Raw genomic sequence first — 22,303 nt, 5'->3', positions numbered from 1 at the left:
GAAAATCAGGGTAGGGCTTACTTTCGGGGAACACCAGTACACGTCAGAAACAGTTGCTGGAAGCTGTAAATCACTTTCTATGTACCAGACAGAAGCCACCTCACCTGCAGCTATAAAGGAGTAGATCGTACTGGCACAGGTAAAGGGCAGTAGAGGACATGGAGTTCCGAACTGTGTGGTGTAAAAAAACGGACAACGCACTACCTGAGCTGAAAAACAGAGAGGTATATGTGTATGAATCAATAATCAAAACTCATCTGGTGCTCAGTGTTTCCCAACCCCAGTCCTCAAGGCTCCTCAACAGGTCATGATTTCAGGATATCCTATAGATAGAACACCTGTGGCAATGTCTGAGGTGCTGATAATAATTACATCACCTGTGCAATACTGAGGACATCCTGAAAACATGACCTGTCAGGGTGCCTTTAGGACTGGAGTTGGGAAACACTACCAAAGGGCTCTTTCACACGAGTGTAGACGTTTTTACATTCATGCCGTTTATTGACATGAATGGACGTTTTTCCACGATCCCAGCCAGCATTCTCTCGACCGTGAGCGTGGTTTTTAGCAAAAAAAATGTTGCACCCCGGAAAACCCTCGCTCTGCAAAAATTTTTGGGATGCCTTTCAACGCCTTAATAGAGGCACCTGTAAGCTTTTCCTTGCGTTGGACGCTGCTAAAATGCCTCCCCCTCCCTTTTTTTGGTCAGCTCCCATAGGACTCTATTGGAGCCGCCGCCATATATCAGTCAAAAGATAGTTCCGTACATCCGTCGGGTGTAAAAGCGTCTGTTTATGCGCTCGTGTGACAGAGTGTGCTGGAACACCCAACAGCCAAAGTCATTTAATCATACATCAATCTCCATCTGTCGCTGTCCTCCAGTAGACATTCACATAGTGAGAGCGCTAGCCAAAAATCGAAACCCACCAGGTCCTGGTCGAAGACAAATGGAAAACAACGGAGACATAACCAGCGCTCGGAGAACCAATAGAACCGGCTGATAATGTCCCTGGGTGTGATAGGACTTACTTGTAAGGGGTACCCATAATAATAGGAAATACCCCTAATCTAGGCAAACGGTGTTCAATCCTCCAGTGATACAGTATGCACACAGGCGCATTGGCAGGAGAAGTCCGAAGGTTTAATAGCAAACTATACATTCATCTGTGCAATCAATCCACTAGTGCAACAAGTTGTAGTGTCATTTTACACGCCTAAGGGCGGCTTCACGCGGGCGTAGTTCACGGGCACAATACGCAGAGAATAGAACTCATTGATTTCAATGGGTTCGTTCTCATTTCCTTTTTCAAAGATCCCCATAGACGTCTACTGCGGGGTGGGGGGGATGCACGATACGCTGGGTAATAAGCTGAAACGTGCGCAAAACTGCAGCGCTATAATGTTGTGAGGCGACAGCAGGATATCTTGAGCTTCTAATATACATTAGATTCCAACTTGCGGAGGAGCGGTCACCTTGCATCTTACGGAGTCTGATGCTGCAGTATAGTAAGTACTTATAGCCTGGCCTATGGCAAATAAGACATTAATGGAATAGAGTTTGCACCACCACGTGGATCTATTCATTCTCATGAATGCAGAGCCAGTGATTTACTATGGTACCAGGGAGAACATCAGTAATTGTTCTACTATTTATGGAAGTCATGGAAGCTCTCCAAGAAGTGTCCATTAAATTGGCTCCTTAAGTCATCAGGAACGCAGTCAGAAGATTTGTAGTTTTCTCTCACCCATTTACCTCCCTCGCTGTCCTCAATACAGATGGTAGCAACTCCTGTATGAAAGAGACAAAGATTAATCCACTGATTTGTGATCGCCGTACCCCACCTCCCCTTTCATCAATCTTCTGCTGCTATTGACTATTGAAGCATCTAATATACTGCAGAGAATGGACAGCGGGAGTTGTAGCGGAGTTATCACTAAGCACAGTTGTGCGATGCCAGCTCTCTGCTCCGTGCAAAAAATCCCAAAACACACTTTACCCCTTAAACATTTCGTTTCCTACCTGCAACAACCCCACCTTGATCTTCCACCAGTTTGGTGGCAGCTCTCATAGTTCCTCCAGTCTCAATCCACTGATCCACTAACAAGATGCGCACACCTAGAAACACATGTCCTAGACATGAAATACTCCACATCACACCCGTAGCGCAGGCATGAGGCATTTACCATTGCATTTGTCTACAGTTTCATTATATTGATCTCATACTGGACAGAAATGCTTCTGGGATGCCCAAGATGTTGGTATTGAAGGGGTTATCTGATATAGAAAACCCATTTTCAAATACCCTAGTAGGGAATTCCCTATAAGAGGGGCATCCCTTCAGATCCTCCATAAGTAAGGCTGGTTTCACATCCACGTTGGCACCTCCATCTAAAAGCCGGATCGCTGAGCGGAAAGTGAATGGACCCCAATATAGGCAATCGCGTCCATCCGGCACTGTTTGGTTCCGTCCTGAGATGCAGCTATTCGGCCCCTTTTCTGCTTCCCAAATGGAACAGGAAAGTGGAACCCTCGGCGCAGATGTGAAGCCACCCTTAGCTATAGTGGAGAGCACCCAAAGACTGGGCACATCTATGTACTATATAAATGGTCACTGAACTTTCAGCAATTTTTCCATAAATTGGTAGCACAGGTGACTATAAAGAACTTTGCAATATCAGATAAAATGCTTCTTACTCTATTTATCTAGCTCCTTTCCTCCTTCTATACCTAAACTGTTGGCACACTCTGAAATCCTGCCTTAAGAGAAGAGATGGACAGTTTACATACTGCCAATAGACGTCTATAGAGAGGAGAGAAGGAGCTGAGCGAGAGAGAAGCATGCTGCAGCAGCTAGTAGTGTTTTACTGTCTCACGGTTGCTGGATCAGATCTATACTGCTCAGTACTTCCCCATAATGTCCTCCATGTTGCTGCTTCTCTATAGATATAGGGGAGGAGAATTTCCTCCTGTCTGTGTGTTGTGTACAGAAGACATCATAGCAGTTAGTCTTCACCAACCAGCTTAGAGAAAACAGCAAATTAGAGATGAAGGCCACAAAGAGGAACACTGCTAAAAATAAGGAATATACACAGCAGCTTATTCTGAAAAGTCACTTTAAAGTTTAGCTACACTTTAAACAACATATATATTGATTTCAATGAGCATCTAGTGTAGTGGCCCAGTACATCTATTTCTGGCCACCTCCATAGATGTCATACATGTGTTGGTGCGCTGTGCAAAAGTGTCTTGTCATTCTGTTATGTGTATTGCACAGCTGCAGCAAGTGAGGAGTTAAGTGTTTGCATGAGCCTGGGAGATGCTTGCAATGTATCAATTTGTCTTGTCACATGGTATGAGTGAGAATATATATAGGAGTATGTGAGCGGGAGTGGGTCGTTTCTTCTGGGTTCCTGAGAGTGCCAGCCACATGGGGGTACCTTCAACTTCAATGTGGTGAAGAATGGAGGTGGACTCCTGTGTGATTCCTGACTACCTGTGTGACAGCAACTGTCGCAGAGTGAGTCCCTTTAGAAGAGAGAGAGAGAGCGTGAGTAAGAAAATGTGCATACGGCCAGGCCTAGTGCAGAGGTACTCAGTGATTATTTTTCTTACGCGGCCGTCCTGGTCTAGGGGGATCACCGCGTAGAGGTACAGCCGTTTGTTTTCACATCCGTCCATCCTGAAGTCTGCGATCACCAGGTGGAGGTACTCTTAAGTCTGCTTCTTAACCTGCACTGCCAATTTTGTGTAACTTGTACCATAATCTGAAACTTATGTTCAATAAAGTTTTGCCAGGCCCTGACTGTTCCGGGGGACCTGAGGTATGTTACTTTTGTCTGCGTGTCAATTATTTACCACCGAAGGTCATACCGGTGGGTACCGGAGAGGTGGCATCACCCGTGACATCTACTATCCCTATCCTCCACTTTATTGGGAATCCCTATCCTAGGGCTGTCCGGAAGAGGCCCAGCGCTGCTCTGGCCAAGATTATGTGTGTCCCTCCGGGAGGAAGCCTGGTAAGTGCCACCGTGACAAGTGACCACTCTACCCTTGCAGCTCCTTAAAGTGTGCCTTGTGTCTGGGGTCACCCTACTGGACGCTGCACTAGTAATGCTTAATTTCTCCTGTGGTGGCGCTGCTGGGGAATTGAACACTTGCTGCCCACAGATTATAACTGATCACTGGGTGTCCCTGCAGCAGTACATCTTGTGATCATCTTCTCTTTTTCAGGGTCCTACTATCAAGAAAAAAAGGAAGTTACAACTAGACCACCCATTCTCTGGCAATGTATCTTTGTAGCCTCAGGGTGGATCACCTGCAATCAAAATACCTCATGTTGTGATGTACATGGACAGGAAGGAATAGTTACAGAAGGGATCATTATGCCCTCCATAGGATGTTTTACTTGGTTCATACAAGTAAGAGTCCAGATGTACAGTAGGTAGCATGTTAGAAGCTGTCAGTGCAAGGACCTGATGATCTTGGGCTGGCTGATGGTTACAGTGAGACAACAAATTCTGTGTACGGCTGCTAATGATCTCTCACCTGGTTTAATGGCATCAGTGCGGATCTCCATGTTTTTTTCCCTTCCAGAGTAATCAACATATGGGTGGCTATATGTCGTAACACATAGGTGACCCGCTTTCCTGATGGCTAAAAACCCTTTGCCTAAACGTGAGGCTATAGCGGCTCCTGTTTGGGAAGAAAAGAATTACAGAATTTTTGGTAATTATGGGGAGAATCCCATGCAAAATACAAAGCTAGCCCTACTCAAATTCTCAGTTGGTTTCAGGGGCAAATGCAGGATATACATACCACATACCACCATTTTTTGATTTTTTTTGTTTTCTCCTCCCCGCTTTCAGAAAAACCCACTTTTTAAAATTTCCCATTGACAGCTGTCTAAAGGCTTGTTTTTGTGGCACATGTTATATTTTGCAATGGTAGCATTCAAAGTGGAGTGAAATGGGAAAAAATACAATCAAGGCATTTGGAGGGCAGGGTAGGCTTGTTTTTAACCACATACATAATGTAACTAAAATGGCACAATAACATTATTCTGCGGACCAGTATGATGCCAAAGTTATATCTTCTTTTTGTTGCACAACTTAAAAACAATAAAGTATGTTTTTTTTAAAAAATGACTTACTTTCTGTTACCGTCTTCTGATTGCCCTAATCATTTAATCTTTCTGTCAATGGAGTTGCATGAAGGCTCATTTTTCACAAGACAACTTGTAGTTTCTATTGGCACCATTTGGGGTACATAAGTCTGTGTGTTCCAAGCAGATTTGCCTGGAACTTTGGGGTTACCCCGAACCTGCCTAGGGGTTCCCCAGAACATATCAACAAGACCTACCCAGCCTAGATGCATTGAGGATAACCCTTTGTTGCAGAGCTTAATATGTCAATAGGAAAATAAATAAATTCCCTTTATAGTCAGAGATTTACCTAGAATGAATCCCATGGCGTCAATCCCAGCAACAAGATCGATCTGGTCATTTGTAAAGGGTTGCAGAAGATCTTCGATGCAGTCCTGCAGGGCCTATATAAAAGATTGATGCCTGTAATCAATATCGGGATACGTCTTCCAGTGTATTCATCTAAGCCGTCATGTACTAATACTCACATTATACCGCGTGCAATGAATGTGCTTGCTGTGCAGACTATAAGTAACTATATAATCATTCTTAGTGATGGTATATTGGAAATGGTAATAGAACGGCACCATCGCTAAATTGTTCTGGAGACCACTAACCCATTTAAAAGCACTTTGTGACGGCCAATACGCCTTTTTACTGAGCTCATTAATGGGCTTTTAACCGGCACATACATCTTTTAAGGCAATGGCTTAGCTGACTACTGACAGCCCAGCTCCTGCCCTAACCAGAGTTGCGGAGAAACCTCAGATCCTAGCAGTTTAACCCCTTGCATGCCACAATCAATAGCATCTACAGCATGCAAGCAGATGACAGGTGAGCCCCTTCTGTCACCCCACAATGTGACTATAGGTTAACGATAAGGTCCCATGGCAGCTGTAAGCCTGCAAGGGCCTCCATGTATGCCATGTAACTTTGTCTATTAGGCCCCGCCTCCGGCAGAGTCTAATAGGCTGCTGTCATAGGTATAGTAGAATGCACTACATAAGTAATGCAGTGTACTATGCTAGCGATCGAACTGTCACAAATCAAGTTACCTTAAAGCACTAAAGAATAAAGTCAAAAAAAGTTCAATCCTCCCCCCCCCCCCAAAAAAGTGGAACCATTAAAAAATACAACTTGTCCCCTAAAAACAAGCCCTCATGTCAACAAGTTACAGCTCTTAAAATGCGACAATAACAATCGCAAAAAATAGGCTCATCTCTAAGGGGTTAAGTGCCATCATATAAAATGTGTACACCCCAGACAGTGCTCCTAGCCTAGGATCTGAGGACATCTAGTGGTAATTTGGTGGAAGTGGCTAAGGCAATGTTCACATCAGCATTGGAGGCTGATTTCCTTTTAAATCCCAGACAAAATAGTGCAAAATGTTTCACTACTTTGTTAGAAAAAATGCCGGACAGAAACTGAAAGGATCCCATTGTAATCTATAGGATCGGTTTGGTTCCATCCTAAGACGGATCAGTTCTAGTCTATGGGATTCCATTTTCTTGCTCCCATAGCAAAGCAGTAGAATGGAAGCCATAATAGTAATGTGAACATAGGCTAACTATGAGACTTTTATGAGAACTAGTGTTCTTGATACTCCCAGATGTATTGGCTTCGCAGTGTTGCCTTGCAGTGCTGGAGATCTAGGTTCGAATCGGATCTTGATGGTGATTTAATCCTGGGACCCCACCAGTGCGGGGCAGCCAGGGAAAGAGCAGCGAGCACTGATGTTACAGGGGTTGTGCTAAGATTGCAAATTATCCTCTATCCACATGATCAGTGGAAGTCTCAGTTGATCTCAACAACAGGGGTCCTGTGTCCCCCTCTGATCACAGAATGAAAAGAGCGCTGGCCGGGCGGGCCAGGCATATGCAGTCGGTGCTCCATTCATTTCAATGGGGCTGACAGAAATACTTGAGTGCTTGCTGCTCGTCTATTTCCACAGGGCCATTGAAAGTGAATGAAGTGTCAGCATGCTTGCATAACCAGCGCTCCATTCAGTCTCCTCCAATCTCCTCTTCATTGTAGGGGGTGTAGTAACCCTGCAGTGGGCAGGACCAAAAAAAGAATACATAATTGGCTGGTGAAAATGCACAATTTTGGAACCTTTTACACAAGCAGAACTTTTCCACATTTCGTGCACCTTAATTCACCACTGCAAATTCTGCAGCAAAATCCACAAGGCTCATTGCAGTTTTTGATGCAGAATTGCTGGCAGAACTTAGACACTTTCATTTTTGGTGCAGAATGAAGAAAAATTCGGTCCATGTGAAAGGTGCCTCATGGGGTATTTTAAGTCAGAATGCCTAGAGCAGCACAAGCTATGAATACGGCCCTGGGAGTAGCTAGGGGGGCAGCGTTTCTACAAGTATGAGGAGCATAGCAGGAGCTGCACTGATAATAACAGCCCTGCATCCACTGTATTACCAGTGCTTCTCTGTGTGCAGAAGGACCTGTAATGGCATCACTATCACAGGCACATGACAGTATACGACTGGCCTTCAGCCAGTAATAGTTCATATGGAGTCTGTAGGTTAGAAATTAGGCGGCTTCTAAACCCCTTACGTTCTATTAGGACATGTCACAGTGAGTTGCCTTATTCAGTGTGAGAATATTACCCCTTAAAGACTATGGAAACCTTTATGCATGAAAAATCAATACACACATACCTTACTAAGTCCCTCCAGAAAAACCATGCTGCTCTTATCTGTTTTTGCATTGAGTTTTCCTTGTTATGCTTTTAGAAAGCTTGGCATGCAGGCTCTCCTACATCCAAGTTTCTGGCTCTGGACCATTCCCAGCACTGATCATCTGATCTCTCTCATGAATGTGCACAAGCTCAGCTCCTCCTACCCTCTCCTCTTTCAGAGGCTGTGTAACATAACCACACCCAGTCAATGCTACACAGCTATCTCTATCTCATACTTTCGCTGAGTATCTGCTGGTCCCCTTCCCCCTTACTAATGATTAGAGCAGTAATATTCACCCAAAGTAAATTATACCCCTCTATAATAGTAGCTTTATCTGCTCGGTGTCCTCCTGATCTCCTCCACTATCCCCTGGCACTGTCATACAGCTCTCTGTGATAGCCAATAGGCAGCCAAGCCCCAACTCCTCCCAGCACAGGACTTTTGTGCCAACCTTAGACTTGGCCGCTGTTTTTTTTTATGGCAGCCAATGCTAAGACACCTTAATAACTGCTGAGAAAAAAAAACACGTATTACTGGTCACTAAAGGGTTAATCTGGAAACATTTGTTTTTTTGAAGAAGCTGTTCAGCCTGCTGTACTAAAATAAAAAGATATACTCACCTTCCCCACTCTTCCACTGCTGCCATTTTTCTGGCACCTAGTCCCCACTGACCTTCACTTCTGGGTGCAGAGTATTGACATCACTGGCACCACGTGATTGGCTGCACATGGTCCTGGTGTCGGTGATAATCAGAAGTGAAGACTTAAGTTTTGGGGAATGGGGAGCTAAACTGGATGATTGCCCTAGGTGATGCCAAGCATAGCTACATCTCTGCCTACGGAGAACTTGTCAGGGCAAAGGGAGGTAAGTATGGGGGAAAAAAACAGAGAGAGTCACAGCTGCAGCGCCTTGCATCCATTCCTGCTGACTTTATCCAGTGACAGGTCCTATTTCAATAAACTATATAATGCATCAGTATATGGGATTACACCAACCTGCGGGTGGCAGTAAAGCCTTGACGGGTCCAGCCAAGCATAGTTTGGTCCTTTTTCATTAGGAGCCATTAATGATAGATACCAGCCACGAGTTCTCTTTTCTGGACTCTTGTACAGGTCGAAGTGGACAAGTGATGAGTTGACACCTTCAATTAAAAGATACTTTAGTGCATCGAATATTACAACAGTTCTCTTATGAATCATATATATATATATATATATATATATATATATATATATATATATATATATATATATACACAGTATATACATAGTAACTGTAAGGAACACAATAAAGATATTTTTGGCTTTACACAAATCAATTTCCAGTAACAATTGTGTTCCATTCATTCAGACTTCAGTTCACAACTAATAAAGGGATACAACAAAATCCCATGTACTGTATGGCCACATAATATGTGCACTGCTATCCTATAAGCACTAGATGGCAGTATTATGAGGTCCGTTAACATCTGACACTAACTATATCTAGGGTCAGAAAGGCTATCTTTTTCCTTAGGGAGAGCACCTAGAGGGTGAGTGACGAGACTCAAAAGGCCATTCATGCTCCTCTGGGTAATATGCAAATAAGGCCTGTCTCACACGGAGAATCCTGCAGCCGAAGCCATGTGTACCTGCAGAAATAGACATAATAGCCGGCTTCTTACCTCTCCGAATCCAGCATGGATCTCCTCCGTCGCGGCCGGATCTTCTTTCTTCAGCACGGCAGATGCGTCTGGGCACACCATCCGATTTCCCCGACGCATGCGCAGTGTCTTTTTTTTGTAATTTCCTGCTTTCCCGCGGATCCGCGGCACATCCACAGTGACAGCTGCGGGTGTGCCACGGATGGGATGACTTCCATTGACTTCATGCTAAAAATCTGGCATTAGTACCAATTAGTAGATTATGCAAAATGATCGCTCAAAAGCCATCTTTTGAGCAATCATCTTTGTGCCTAAATGCACCTTAAGACACTTGTGTGAGCGCCGCAGCCTCTTTTCGTGCCCATGATGTGATGCTCATTGTCACATAGCCTGAGAGCAGCTCAGTCCAATTCAAGCGAATGGCATTGAGCTACAATACTAGAAACAGCCACCATACAATATACAGCACTGTGCCCGGTATGCAGTTAAGTGACTGCAGTGCTCACCCAAGAAGTCTACGGGAGGTGTGCAAATATGCAGTTAATATGCACGCAAATACGTAATTCGCTGTGTAATTCCATAAAAAGTAAGAACACATATGGACCTTATTAGGCTAAATAGCCTTTAAGGGCTAAAACACGCTTGCCGCCACGGAGTATACTAGCACATGCACCAGTCTTTTTTTTTTTTTGACTATTCAAACTCCGCCCTATCTGCCTCTGGGCTGGTGTGCTTGTAAACTGAGTTGATTTCTGCAGGAAGCAAGCTACTCCGTTCTCATTCCAGTGGTCAAGCTTGGTATTGCAGGCATTGAAGGGAATGGGTACTTTGCCTTTGTGAGAGTATGTGTATATATTGCCATATGTTTTTATGCTTTTATACCTGTATGCAAGTTCTATTCAATTCCAAATGAGAAAAAACTTAATCTGTCGCCTTACATCAGATATTCCAAAGGCCTTGCAAGGCGAAGACAAAATGTATCTTAAACACCGCAATGAAGAATCGGACACGAAGGCCGTGTGCTTGGCTGTTTTCCTGGAAGCGCCGTATCTAGATAACGACTGTTCAACTACGTATATAATCATCAGTGCCTCAGCCGGAAATCCGGACTTTACATATATGGTTATGCGGTGAATTTGAGCCAATGAGACCATCACCCATTCCTAGTGATGTGACCAAAGGGTATAAGATCCCATGTAATCTGTAATAAAGTGCGCAGTTATGTCCCCGTGTGAGGAACTATACCAGACCTCCGTGTGTGGTGTCTCTTCTTTACCGCCGGCAGCGGGGCATTGGGGTGGGCCTGATTGGTGCTGTACGCAGAAATTTCCCTGACACCTGTAATACCAAGCCTGTCCACTGCAGTGAGAACGGAGCTGTCTGATTCTTGCAGAAATCAGCTCAGTGCATGAGTGCATCGGCCTGGCGAACAGCTGATCTGCTGAGATCTTTTGTGACAGACCCCCGCCAATCTACTTTAGACTGTGCTACAAATCGTATGTATGTGAAGCCCATGATTTCCAATGGGTTCCCTCACATTAGCGATATTTTGGCGGCTGCTGAATAAAATTTGCGGCATGCTGAATATTGCCGCAATTTGCAATGTTTTGTAGCCTATGTTTCCCTATGGAGCCTTCCTTTGTGTTGCATCACATCGCACGAAAACGTGGTTCCTCTTGACCACAGCACTACAGTCCAGCCTACATCCTCCTGGGCCATAAGTTATGTGGAAGCTCAGGTTCACTTACTTTCTCGCACTCATATCATTTGTCCCCATTAGGGGCTCATAGATTTCACCCACCCAGAAAGAACTTCCATAAATGTTATCATTACAACATATAGAAGAAGATGGCAATAGACGTTGCCATGAACATTGCACTTGGTGCCATATGCAAGCAAGCAGTAGAGCAAGAGGGTGGTGGACCGACAACTGGATGCTGCTCTGCACAGCACAATGAATGAATGTTACATGGATGTTAACTCCCTGCTTGGCTACAGCAGCGATACAGATTGATTTGACCTATGATGCTACAGCTGCAGTCCAAAGCAATGCATTAAATCTTATGCACTGCAGCTGTCACTCGACAGTTAAAATAATCACTAGCGCTGGAAAAAAAAATCATACCCCCAATGTCGCCTCTAGGGTGCACATACTTTCTGCACACAGACAGAAAAGTTTTATCTTACCTGACATTTTAAACTGTTAAGTTTGTAAAGACGTAAACTCTGCTCCCTGCTTGTTCTACTTCTTCCTCGCCCACTTATGTAACTCAATCACAGGCTAAATTCATCCACGGCTATAAGGGGAAACAGTAACTCTTTTGAGTCTTTTGGTATCCCTGTGACAGGCCGGTCAACGGGGCACACCTACTCAGCGGTCTTTGGACTGACCCTATGTCTCCTGGAGAGAAAGAAGAGCACAAAACATTCCATGGGGGGAGAAATAAGTACTAAAGGATACGGCTGTGCATACAGTCATACCGCACTAATAAGTGCCGTAATCAATGAGAAGTATATTAAATTAATTGTATGCTTAGGGTAATCCCTGCCCATCTACCCTATTGGGGCATATGAATATTGCAGAGAAGGGGCATCCTCTAGGAACTCTTCTATAGTCTATAGTGGATCGCTAGTGCAATATGGTGGCTTTGGTGGACTCAGGATCATGTGTTACAAGACATCCAATTTATTTGAATAGGTACCAAGTACAGCTACTAATAACTGGTGGTAGAGGGGTTGGCTATAGACACCTTCGGGTCGCAAAGCTTCTTCAACTTAAATGCATGTATTTTGGGCTAAAAATCATTTTTGCAGTAGGATTTAATTAAGAATGTTGTACTGTTTGTCTTCTGCAGCTTCTACATATCACTGTATATAGAAACTTTAGTATAGGTTTCAATAGGAGATCCGTCAGTGAGGCTGGACTGACTGCTTAAACCCTTAGTGACCAGCCCATAGTGTTTTTATGTAAAAATATGCATCATCTGGGGATTAAAACCCTGCAGGCTCTAGACGTGACAGCTCCATGATGTCAGTCACTGGAGGTAGCCGACATCCTGGAGCTGTCATCCCGGGCCGTGGGATCCCCCTGCCCCCTGTTCCCCTCAGTCACGCAATCGCACATATACTCTCTGAGTGATGTGGTGATGATAATGCAAGACCCCAGAGGGGTGACCCTGGGCACCTGGCTAACGTGAAGAGCTGGGAGGGATAAGTGCTGTCTCGTCACGGTGGAACTTACCATGCTCTGGTCCCAGAGGGATGACACGCAGCCAAGGCCAGTGTAGATTGCAAACCAGGCTTTGACAGTCCTTTGGCAGGGAGTGCCAATAAAGGGGATGAGGGGGGTTGTAGTAGATATCACTCATGACGCCACCGTTCCCACACACCGTTATTCTATGTGGCGGAGTAATAAACATGGAGACTTGTGTATAGTACCTCGAGTCCTGGAATGCTTACGGCCCGGTATAACTTATACTTAACAGTACAATTCACTTTTAACAAAAAGACACAGCAGCCCCAGCTATAATAGAGACATCCCATATAGCGACCCTAGCGGTAATAGTGACATCCCACATCGGCCCCAGTAATAATAATGATCCCCCCATGGAGTGGCCCTAGCGGTAATAGTGACCCCCTCGTCTCAGAGTGGCCCCAGCGGTAATAGTGACATCCCCCCAGAGTGGCCCAACGTAATAGTGATTGCGCCCACAGAGCGGCCCCAGCGGTATCAGTAACCCCCTTCCTCCAGAGCAGGCTCAGCGTAAAAGTGACATCCCACAGAGCGGCCACATTGTAAATAGTGACACATAACAGAGCGACCCCAGCTTTAATATTGACACCCCACAGCAGCCCCTGCAGTAATCGTGACATCCCACAGTGGACCCTGTAATATATGGCCCCAGTAGTAATACTGATATCCCACAGTGGCCCCCTGTAGTTATAGTGGCATCCCACAGCAGCCCCCAGTAGTAATAGTGAAATCTAACAGCGGCCCCCTGTAGTAATAGTGACATCCCACAGTGGCCTCCTGTAGTAATGGTGACATCCCACAGCGGCTCCCTGTAGTAATAGTGACATCCCACAGCGGCCCCCTGTAGTAATAGTGGCATCCCACAGCAGCCCCGAGTAGTAATAGTGATATCTCACAGCGGCCCCTGTAGTAATGGTGACATCCCACAGCGGCCCCCTGTAGTAATAGTGAAATCTCACAGCGGCCCCGAGTAGTAATAGTGACATCTCACAGCGGCCCCTGTAAAAATGGTGACATCCCACAGTGGCCCCCTGTAATAATAGTAGCATCACACAGCGGCCCCCTGTAGAAATAGTGAAATCCCACAGCGCCCCCCCTGCAGTAATGGTGACATCCCACAGTGGCCCACTGTAATAATGGTGACATCCCATAGCGGCCATCTGCAGTAATGATGACATCCCACAGCGGCCCCCTGTAGTAATGTTGACATCCCACAGTAGTCCCCAGTAGTAATAGTGACATCCCACAGCGGCCCCCTGTAGTAATGGTGACATCTCACAGTGGACTCCTGTAGTAATGGTGACATCCCACAGTGGCTCCCTGTAGTAATAGTGACATCCCACAGCGGCCCCTGTAGTAATGGTGACATCCCACAGCGGCCCCCTGTAGTAATAGTAGCATCACAGAGCGGCCCCCTGTAGAAATAGTGAAATCCTACAGCGCCCCCCCTGCAGTAATGGTGACATCCCACAGTGGTCCACTGTAATAATGGTGACATCCCATAGCGGCCATCAGCAGTAATGATGACATCCCACAGCGGCCCCCTGTAGTAATGTTGATATCCCGCAGTAGTCCCCAGTAGTAATAGTGACATCCCACAGTAGCCCCCTGTAGTAATAGTGACATCCACAGTGGCTCCCAGTGGTGACAGTACTCCCCTGAGACCCATACACTTACCCCCCCCCCCCCTTTCGTGGAAGCACCGCTGCTCCTCTACTCGTCATGCCGCCAGCAGCGCTGATCGCAGGTGCACACTGTGACGTCAGTGTGTGCAACTGGATGCCTCCTCCCCTGCTCACGCAGAACCTAGGAGACGTCAGGGAAGCAGAGCCGCGGCCCTTGCTGGTATTCACTAACGTGGTGAGCGGCCGAAGACAGTGCGTGCAATAGGTTTGCCACCACTGCTATAGATAGAAAGAGAGATAGAGAAATAAATAGGAAATGGATAGATAGATAGATATGAGATAGATAGATAGATGTGAGATAGATAGATAGATAGATAGATAGATAGATAGATAGATAGATAGATAGATAGATAGATATGAGAAAGATGGATAGATAGATAGATAGATAGATAGATAGATATGAGAAAGATGGATAGATAGATGTCATAAATCAGTGATGGCGAATCTTTTACAGACCGAGTGCCCAAAATGCAGCCCAAAACCCACTTATTTATCGCAAGTGCCGACACGGCAAGAGGCGGGGCTTATCACGATGTATGATTATACCTCTGTCGTTATAGAAGGGACAGGCTGTTTTAAAATACACGGTGCAGATTTTGACTGCTTTTGGATGCAGAAATGCTGCAGAATTTGCCATGAAAATTTACACTGAGGACGTTCTGCAGTATTTCTGCCACATGTAAACATACTCCAGCAGTAACAGTGACACTTCACAGCGGCCCCAGCAATAATAGTGACAGCCCACAGAGCGGCCCCAGGGGTAATAGTGACTGCCCACAGAGCGGCCCCAGGGGTAATAGTGACAGCCCACAGAGAGGCCCCAGCGATAATAGTGACAGCCCACAGAGCGGCCCCAGGGGTAATAGTGACTGCCCACAGAGCGGCCCCAGGGGTAATAGTGACAGCCCACAGAGAGGCCCCAGGGATAATAGTGACAGCCCACAGAGAGGCCCGAGGGGATATAGTGACACCCCACAGATCAGCCTCAGCGGTAATAGTGACCCCCAGAGTGCCCCCAGTAGTAATAATGACATCCCACAGAGAGGCCCCAGGGGTAATAGTGACACCCCACAGTGGCCCCAGTGGCAATAGCGAGCCCCCACAGTGGTCCCAGCGGTAATTGTGAGCCCCCACAGCGGCCCCAGTGTAATAGTAACAGTCCCTATCACCGCTGGGGCTGCCACATAGCCCCAGCAGTGATAGGGACATCCCACATAGCGACCCCAGCGGTAATAGTGACATCCCACATCGGCCCCAGTAGTAATAGTGATCCCCCCATAGAGTCGCCCCAGCAGTAATAGTGATCCCCCCTCTCAGAGTGGCCCCAGCGGTAATAGTGACATCCCCCCAGAGTGGCCCAACGTAATAGTGATTGCGCCCACAGAGCGGCCCCAGCGGTATCAGTAACCCCCTTCCTCCAGAGCAGGCTCAGCGTAAAAGTGACATCCCACAGAGCGGCCACATTGTAAATAGTGACACATAACAGAGCGACCCCAGCTTTAATATTGACACCCCACAGCAGCCCCTGCAGTAATCGTGACATCCCACAGTGGACCCTGTAATATATGGCCCCAGTAGTAATACTGATATCCCACAGTGGCCCCCTGTAGTTATAGTGGCATCCCACAGCAGCCCCCAGTAGTAATAGTGAAATCTAACAGCGGCCCCCTGTAGTAATAGTGACATCCCACAGTGGCCTCCTGTAGTAATGGTGACATCCCACAGCGGCTCCCTGTAGTAATAGTGACATCCCACAGCGGCCCCCTGTAGTAATAGTGGCATCCCACAGCAGCCCCGAGTAGTAATAGTGATATCTCACAGCGGCCCCTGTAGTAATGGTGACATCCCACAGCGGCCCCCTGTAGTAATAGTGAAATCTCACAGCGGCCCCGAGTAGTAATAGTGACATCTCACAGCGGCCCCTGTAAAAATGGTGACATCCCACAGTGGCCCCCTGTAATAATAGTAGCATCACACAGCGGCCCCCTGTAGAAATAGTGAAATCCCACAGCGCCCCCCCTGCAGTAATGGTGACATCCCACAGTGACCCACTGTAATAATGGTGACATCCCATAGCGGCCATCTGCAGTAATGATGACATCCCACAGCGGCCCCCTGTAGTAATGTTGACATCCCACAGTAGTCCCCAGTAGTAATAGTGACATCCCACAGCGGCCCCCTGTAGTAATGGTGACATCTCACAGTGGACTCCTGTAGTAATGGTGACATCCCACAGTGGCTCCCTGTAGTAATAGTGACATCCCACAGCGGCCCCTGTAGTAATGGTGACATCCCACAGCGGCCCCCTGTAGTAATGTTGACATCCCACAGTAGTCCCCAGTAGTAATAGTGACATCCCACAGCGGCCCCCTGTAGTAATGGTGACATCTCACAGTGGACTCCTGTAGTAATGGTGACATCCCACAGTGGCTCCCTGTAGTAATAGTGACATCCTACAGCGGCCCCTGTAGTAATGGTGACATCCCACAGCGGCCCCCTGTAGTAATAGTAGCATCACAGAGCGGCCCCCTGTAGAAATAGTGAAATCCCACAGCGCCCCCCCTGCAGTAATGGTGACATCCCACAGTGGTCCACTGTAATAATGGTGACATCCCATAGCGGCCATCAGCAGTAATGATGACATCCCACAGCGGCCCCCTGTAGTAATGTTGATATCCCGCAGTAGTCCCCAGTAGTAATAGTGACATCCCACAGTAGCCCCCTGTAGTAATAGTGACATCCACAGTGGCTCCCAGTGGTGACAGTACTCCCCTGAGACCCATACACTTACCCCCCCCCCCCCCCCCGTAGTGATCCCCCCATAGAGTCGCCCCAGCAGTAATAGTGATCCCCCCTCTCAGAGTGGCCCCAGCGGAAATAGTGACATCCCCCCAGAGCGGCCCAAGCAGTATCAGTAACCCCCTTCCCCCAGAGCGGCCCCAGCGTAATAGTGACATCCCACAGAGCAGCCCCAGTGTAATAGTGACATCCCACAGAGCGGCCCCAGTGGTAATGGTGACATCCCACACAGCAGCCACAATGGTAATAGTGAGTAAAAGAAATGTAAAAGGAGGGTGGAGCAAGACCCAGTGAGGGTGGTTGAATATTTATGGAGTACAAAGTGTTTCCAATGATTGAGTATTTTGAATGGTGGAGGTGCTGCCAACCAGATGACGCTCCACCAGTGTGGGCGTGAGTGTAGCGAAAAGGATGTGAGAAGAACTGGTATGGAGGCGCAACCCTCTAAGCTACTAGAAGATGTAGATCAAAGTCCAATGTGTGATGGTGAAAGCACTTCTTTGTATTTTTTCACAAATTAAAAACCAGCAACAGAATACGCGTTTCGGGGAAGGACCCCTTCGTCAGTTCGGCTTGATAGGACTGTGTGCAGAAGGACAGGGGAGAAAAAAGTGCTTTAGCCTATCCAGCCGAACTGACGAAGGGGTCCTTCCCCGAAACGCGTATTCTATTGCTGGTTTTTAATTTGTGAAAAAATAAAAAAGGAGTGCTTTCACCATCACACATTGGACTTTGATCTACATCTTCTAGTAGCTTAGAGGGTTGCGCCTCCATACCAGTTCTTCTCACATCCTTTTCACAATAGTAATAGTGACACCTCACAGAGTGGCCACAGTGGTAATAGTGACACCTCACAGAGCGGCTACAGTGGTAATAGTGACACCTCACAGAGCGGCCCAAGCTTTAATATTGGCACCCCACAGTGGTAATAGTGACATCCCACAGCGGCCCCCTGTAGTGATGGTGATATCACACCATGGTCCTCTGTAGTAATAGTGACATCCCACAGCAGCCCTCTGTAGTGATGGTGACATCCCACAGTGGCCCCCTGTAGTAATAGTGATATCCCACAGTGACCCACTGTAATAATGGTGACATCCCACAGTGGCCATCTGTAGTAATGGTGACATCCCACAGCGACCCCCTGTAGTAATGGTGACATCCCACAGTGGTCCACAGTAGTAATGGTGACATCACACAGCAGCCCCCTGTAGTAATAGTGACATCCCACAGCAGCTTCCAGCGGTGACAGTACTCCCCTGAGACCCAAATACTTAGCCCCTCCTCCTCGTGGAAGCACCGTTGCTTCTCTGCCCGGCGTGCAGCCAGCAGCACTGATCGCAGGTGCACACTGTGACGTCACTGTATGCTGCTCATCGCCTACTCCCCTGTTCTCGCAGAGCCTAGGAGACGTCAGGGGAGGAGGATTTCGGCTGCACACTGACGTCACAGTGTGCGTCGGGATCAGTGCCGTTAGCAGGGCAGCTGGGTGAATACCAGCAGCGAGTTGCGACCCCTGCCGGTATTTACTAATGTGGTGAGTGGCCGACGGCCATAGGTTTGCCACCACTGCCATAGATAGATAGAGAGATAGATAGAGAAATAAACAGGAACTAGATAGATAGATACTATAGATAGGTGACAGATAAATAGATAGAAAGCTAGATAGATCTGAGATAGATAGTCCTAGATAGCATGTCCTATATTTTCGCATTCATTAGAACGCATCACTAATTGTTTTCAATGGGGCAGGAAAATACATTGTGTGGCGTGCATTGTGAAAACAATGGGAAACACAATGGGAAACGTGTGGCTATATTCCACTTTTCTATTTCCAGCTCCGATCTCAAGGTCTTTGGAGTATGATGGATATTTGATCTGGGGTGAAGTTGGAAATACTGTGAAGTGTTTATAAACACAAATCAAAGAGATACAAAGTATCAGCCTATTATATTCAGGTTGTAATCTGAGTGCAGCTGTGAACACTGTTGGTATTATTGTAGCTTGACGCTACCGGAAGCTAGGGGTTTGACAGCAGCATTTACATGTCCTAATGTAAGGCTAAGAAGTATAGCAAACATCAGGCTAAGGCTGCAGCGCTGGGAAAAATCTATGTACACGCTGTAGCCTGTGTGCTCCGTCCCATCTGCCATGATTGACCTGCTTGCTAAGCGGACGGCCGCTCACCTCTCCGCCCTGCCCGGCATTTCTTCCATGCCTGCTCCGCTAATCAAAATTCAGGAACACCTATACTGCAATGGAGCTATTCATAACTCTTTTCTCCAATAACTAGTGAATTTGAGATAAGTGGAATGACCATCACTTTCTCTGTAGTAAGAAACACACTGTAGGCCTATACAAAAATTAGAAAGGGTGACTGGCAGGAAAAAAACAAGGATAGAGTGCAATGATCATCACTCTCCATGAGAAAGAAAAATCACCAGTGCAGTTAGTAGGTTAAGTCAATACCGCTGTCCGTGAGTAACTAAATGAGTGGAAGGAAGGCTCCACCCACTGATACAGGATGGAACGGGACGCAAACACCAAGACAACTGGGGAGCATGCAGAACCTCCAATTATACACATATATCAATGATTCCAGACACACCGATCACACATACTGTGGCAGTGTGAAAAAGTGCATGAATAAACTACTGTATTTTTAAGCTAGACACATTATATATATATAGTGAATGAATAAATGAATTATGCATAAAAGACTTTGCATTTGTATGAGAGCATCAGACAATGAGAACAATTTATAACCCCTCTTCACTTTACCTCCAGTACATTACTTGAACTTGTAAACTTTGCATAAACTTTTTCAATAATAAACTTTCACCATATTATGGAAAGAGAAAAGCGATTACTTTAGTGTCTTTCGGGATAACTGGAAAAACACAAAACACCAGTAATGTCTCTGGCATAGAGTCTCTTTTTATTGGGGGCAGTAGAAGTCATTACAGGGGAACGCTAACATTCCCACCTCATACCATGGGTTACACCCAGCGTCCGCGCTAGATGGTTCCTCATCATCCTCATGCAGTGAGGGACTTGTAGATGGGGACGCTGACAATGTACTTTCTTTTGACATTGGCATATGGAAGAGGAGATATGGCAGGACTCTTCAAGGGGGCTGCAGAAACATTCCCGATGCGGCTTGTCTCTCCCCCATAAAATGAAAGCTGAAATTGGCATGCCCATAAGTTAATACAAATGGCCGCAATAGCTCCGGAATGTACTCCTGGACGACTCCATTACCCTGGTATATCAAAATCTAGACCGGGTGTCTCGCTTGGGCCATCACTTCATTTTTTTGAAGAAATAAGAGTTCTGCGCAGGCCTTGCCATGTCCTCTGGCGTTGAACTAGTAGGCAGTCAAGTGATTTGTGGGTCCTCCTCCCAGTATATTGGCAGCGTTCGAGGAGTTGGGCCCACAGCAGCAACTGGGACTTTGGGTATCCTCTGTCGCCTCCGCGTAATATCCATTTTCTCCATAGGGCAGTTTAATATATTATGGCCTAAGGAGTCTATTGCTGTATGGGACTCCACCCCTTTTGGGTCAGTCCTACTTAGTCTATTGGGGGGTCCTCCCCCCTAATTTGAGCCAGTCCTTTTGGCGCAAATTGTTTGGTAGGAGTAAACAGCTTGGAGAAGAGCATAGCCATTTGGGCGCCCCATGGATTTGTCCCATTGAAAAGACACATCAACATTATACATTGCCCTTTTGATAATAATTGCACGACAGTCTCTATCCTGTTCTTAGTGATGCCAGAAAAAGCTGGGTTTTTTCAGCATCCCAGAGGAAGAACCATGACACCTGACTTATGTGGGGAGCTGAGAGGGTATAGTGCTGGCCAGTCACATCCCAGAGGGACACACGCAGCCAAGACCTGAGCATCGCTAGCCCCATGCCTCGGACACCCCTAGGATAGGGAAAGCCAATAATGGTGCAATCATACACCCGGGTTGTCACACGTGATGCCACCATTTCTCTGTTCACCAGCATGATCCTCGGCATAAAAATAACTGCAGACTATCTATAGTACTTAGGGTCCCTGGAAATGGTCAGGGCCCTGCTTTAACTTTACTGTAAAGTAATGTAAAGTGCAATATAACAAGGCAGTCAATTCAAATCATATACAGTACAGGTAAAAGAATATACAGTCTCTGTAGAACAGTAGTACCTCCACACGGCTCCTTAACTGCTTGGAGGTATATGCGTGTCCAGATAAAGTATTTACTGTAGAGTACCTCCACCCAGCCTTAGCAGCGCTTGGACATATGTCAATTGTAGTACCTCTGCACTTGCCTTGCTATGGAACAAAGTATCTATAACTCACTGATCCTCTCTCCTGCTGAATGGGCTCACTCCTCTCACATCCAGGCTGCAATAGCTGCGGTATACCTCTCCTCCGCCTCCATGCTTCAACATACAGGGACTGAAGGTGCCCCCATATGTCTGGAACTCCTGAAGACATGGACCTCTCCTTTCCCACTCTCAGACCCTCCCTTTTATCACCTCTGTCATACCACATGCCAAAACAAACTTGATACAGGCAGTTTCCAAGCACTGTAAACATTTAACCCTTCACTCACTGTACCTGTGCCACACATAGAATAAAATGACAGGACACTTTGCACAGCGCATCCACATAAGGGTGAACACCCACTTGCGTTTTTCTTGTGCGTTTTTTTTCACGCGATTGTCAATGGGACTTTCTAATGTTAAAAACACATAAAATGCACAAAAATTGCAAAGCACAAACTTGCGATGCATTTTTAACATTAGAAAGACCCATTGACAATCACATTAAAAAACGCAGCGATATCTTGTGAAAAAACCGTGCAAGAAAAACGCAAGTGTGGAGGAGCCCTAAGACATACATATATGACATTTATGGAGGGGACCAGTAAATGATATACCGGGATACTACAGGCATATATTAGTCATGGTTATGGATCTATCAGTGTTATAGTCACTAGAAATGACTACAAAATTACACTCTATGGAAATAATGACATTGTCATCCATTGTACAAGGTTTTGGGGGTCTGGGGTGTATTTAGAGACCATTTTATCTATAT

At 46.3% G+C, this 22,303-nt stretch overlaps 1 protein-coding gene across 1 annotated transcript; it reads right to left on the bottom strand.

Moving 5' to 3' along the window:
* Positions 1-923: 923 nt before the first annotated feature.
* Positions 924-11,806, bottom strand: LOC136625397 (adenine phosphoribosyltransferase-like). Its single transcript, XM_066599550.1, has 6 exons — positions 11,667-11,806; positions 8,833-8,978; positions 5,452-5,545; positions 4,547-4,693; positions 2,021-2,116; positions 924-1,789 (listed from the first exon to the last, which is right to left on the bottom strand). The coding sequence occupies exons 1-6, from the start codon at positions 11,671-11,673 to the stop codon at positions 1,647-1,649; spliced, it is 633 nt and encodes a 210-aa protein (XP_066455647.1). The 5' UTR covers positions 11,674-11,806; the 3' UTR covers positions 924-1,646.
* Between the last annotated feature and the right edge of the window lie 10,497 nt (positions 11,807-22,303).

This window comes from Eleutherodactylus coqui, chromosome 4 (genome assembly GCF_035609145.1).
Source record: "Eleutherodactylus coqui strain aEleCoq1 chromosome 4, aEleCoq1.hap1, whole genome shotgun sequence".
In the NCBI taxonomy this organism is placed as follows: Eukaryota; Metazoa; Chordata; class Amphibia; order Anura; family Eleutherodactylidae; genus Eleutherodactylus; species Eleutherodactylus coqui.
This window is presented reverse-complemented; position numbering and strand designations above follow the sequence as displayed.

Coding starts and splice junctions, on each gene's coding strand:
- LOC136625397 (XM_066599550.1), bottom strand. Junction 5,546..8,832: donor GGCTTTACTGCCACCCGCAG/GTTGGTGTAATC, acceptor TCTTTTATATAG/GCCCTGCAGGACTGCATCGA. Junction 2,117..4,546: donor CACTGATGCCATTAAACCAG/GTGAGAGATCAT, acceptor ATGTGTTTCTAG/GTGTGCGCATCTTGTTAGTG.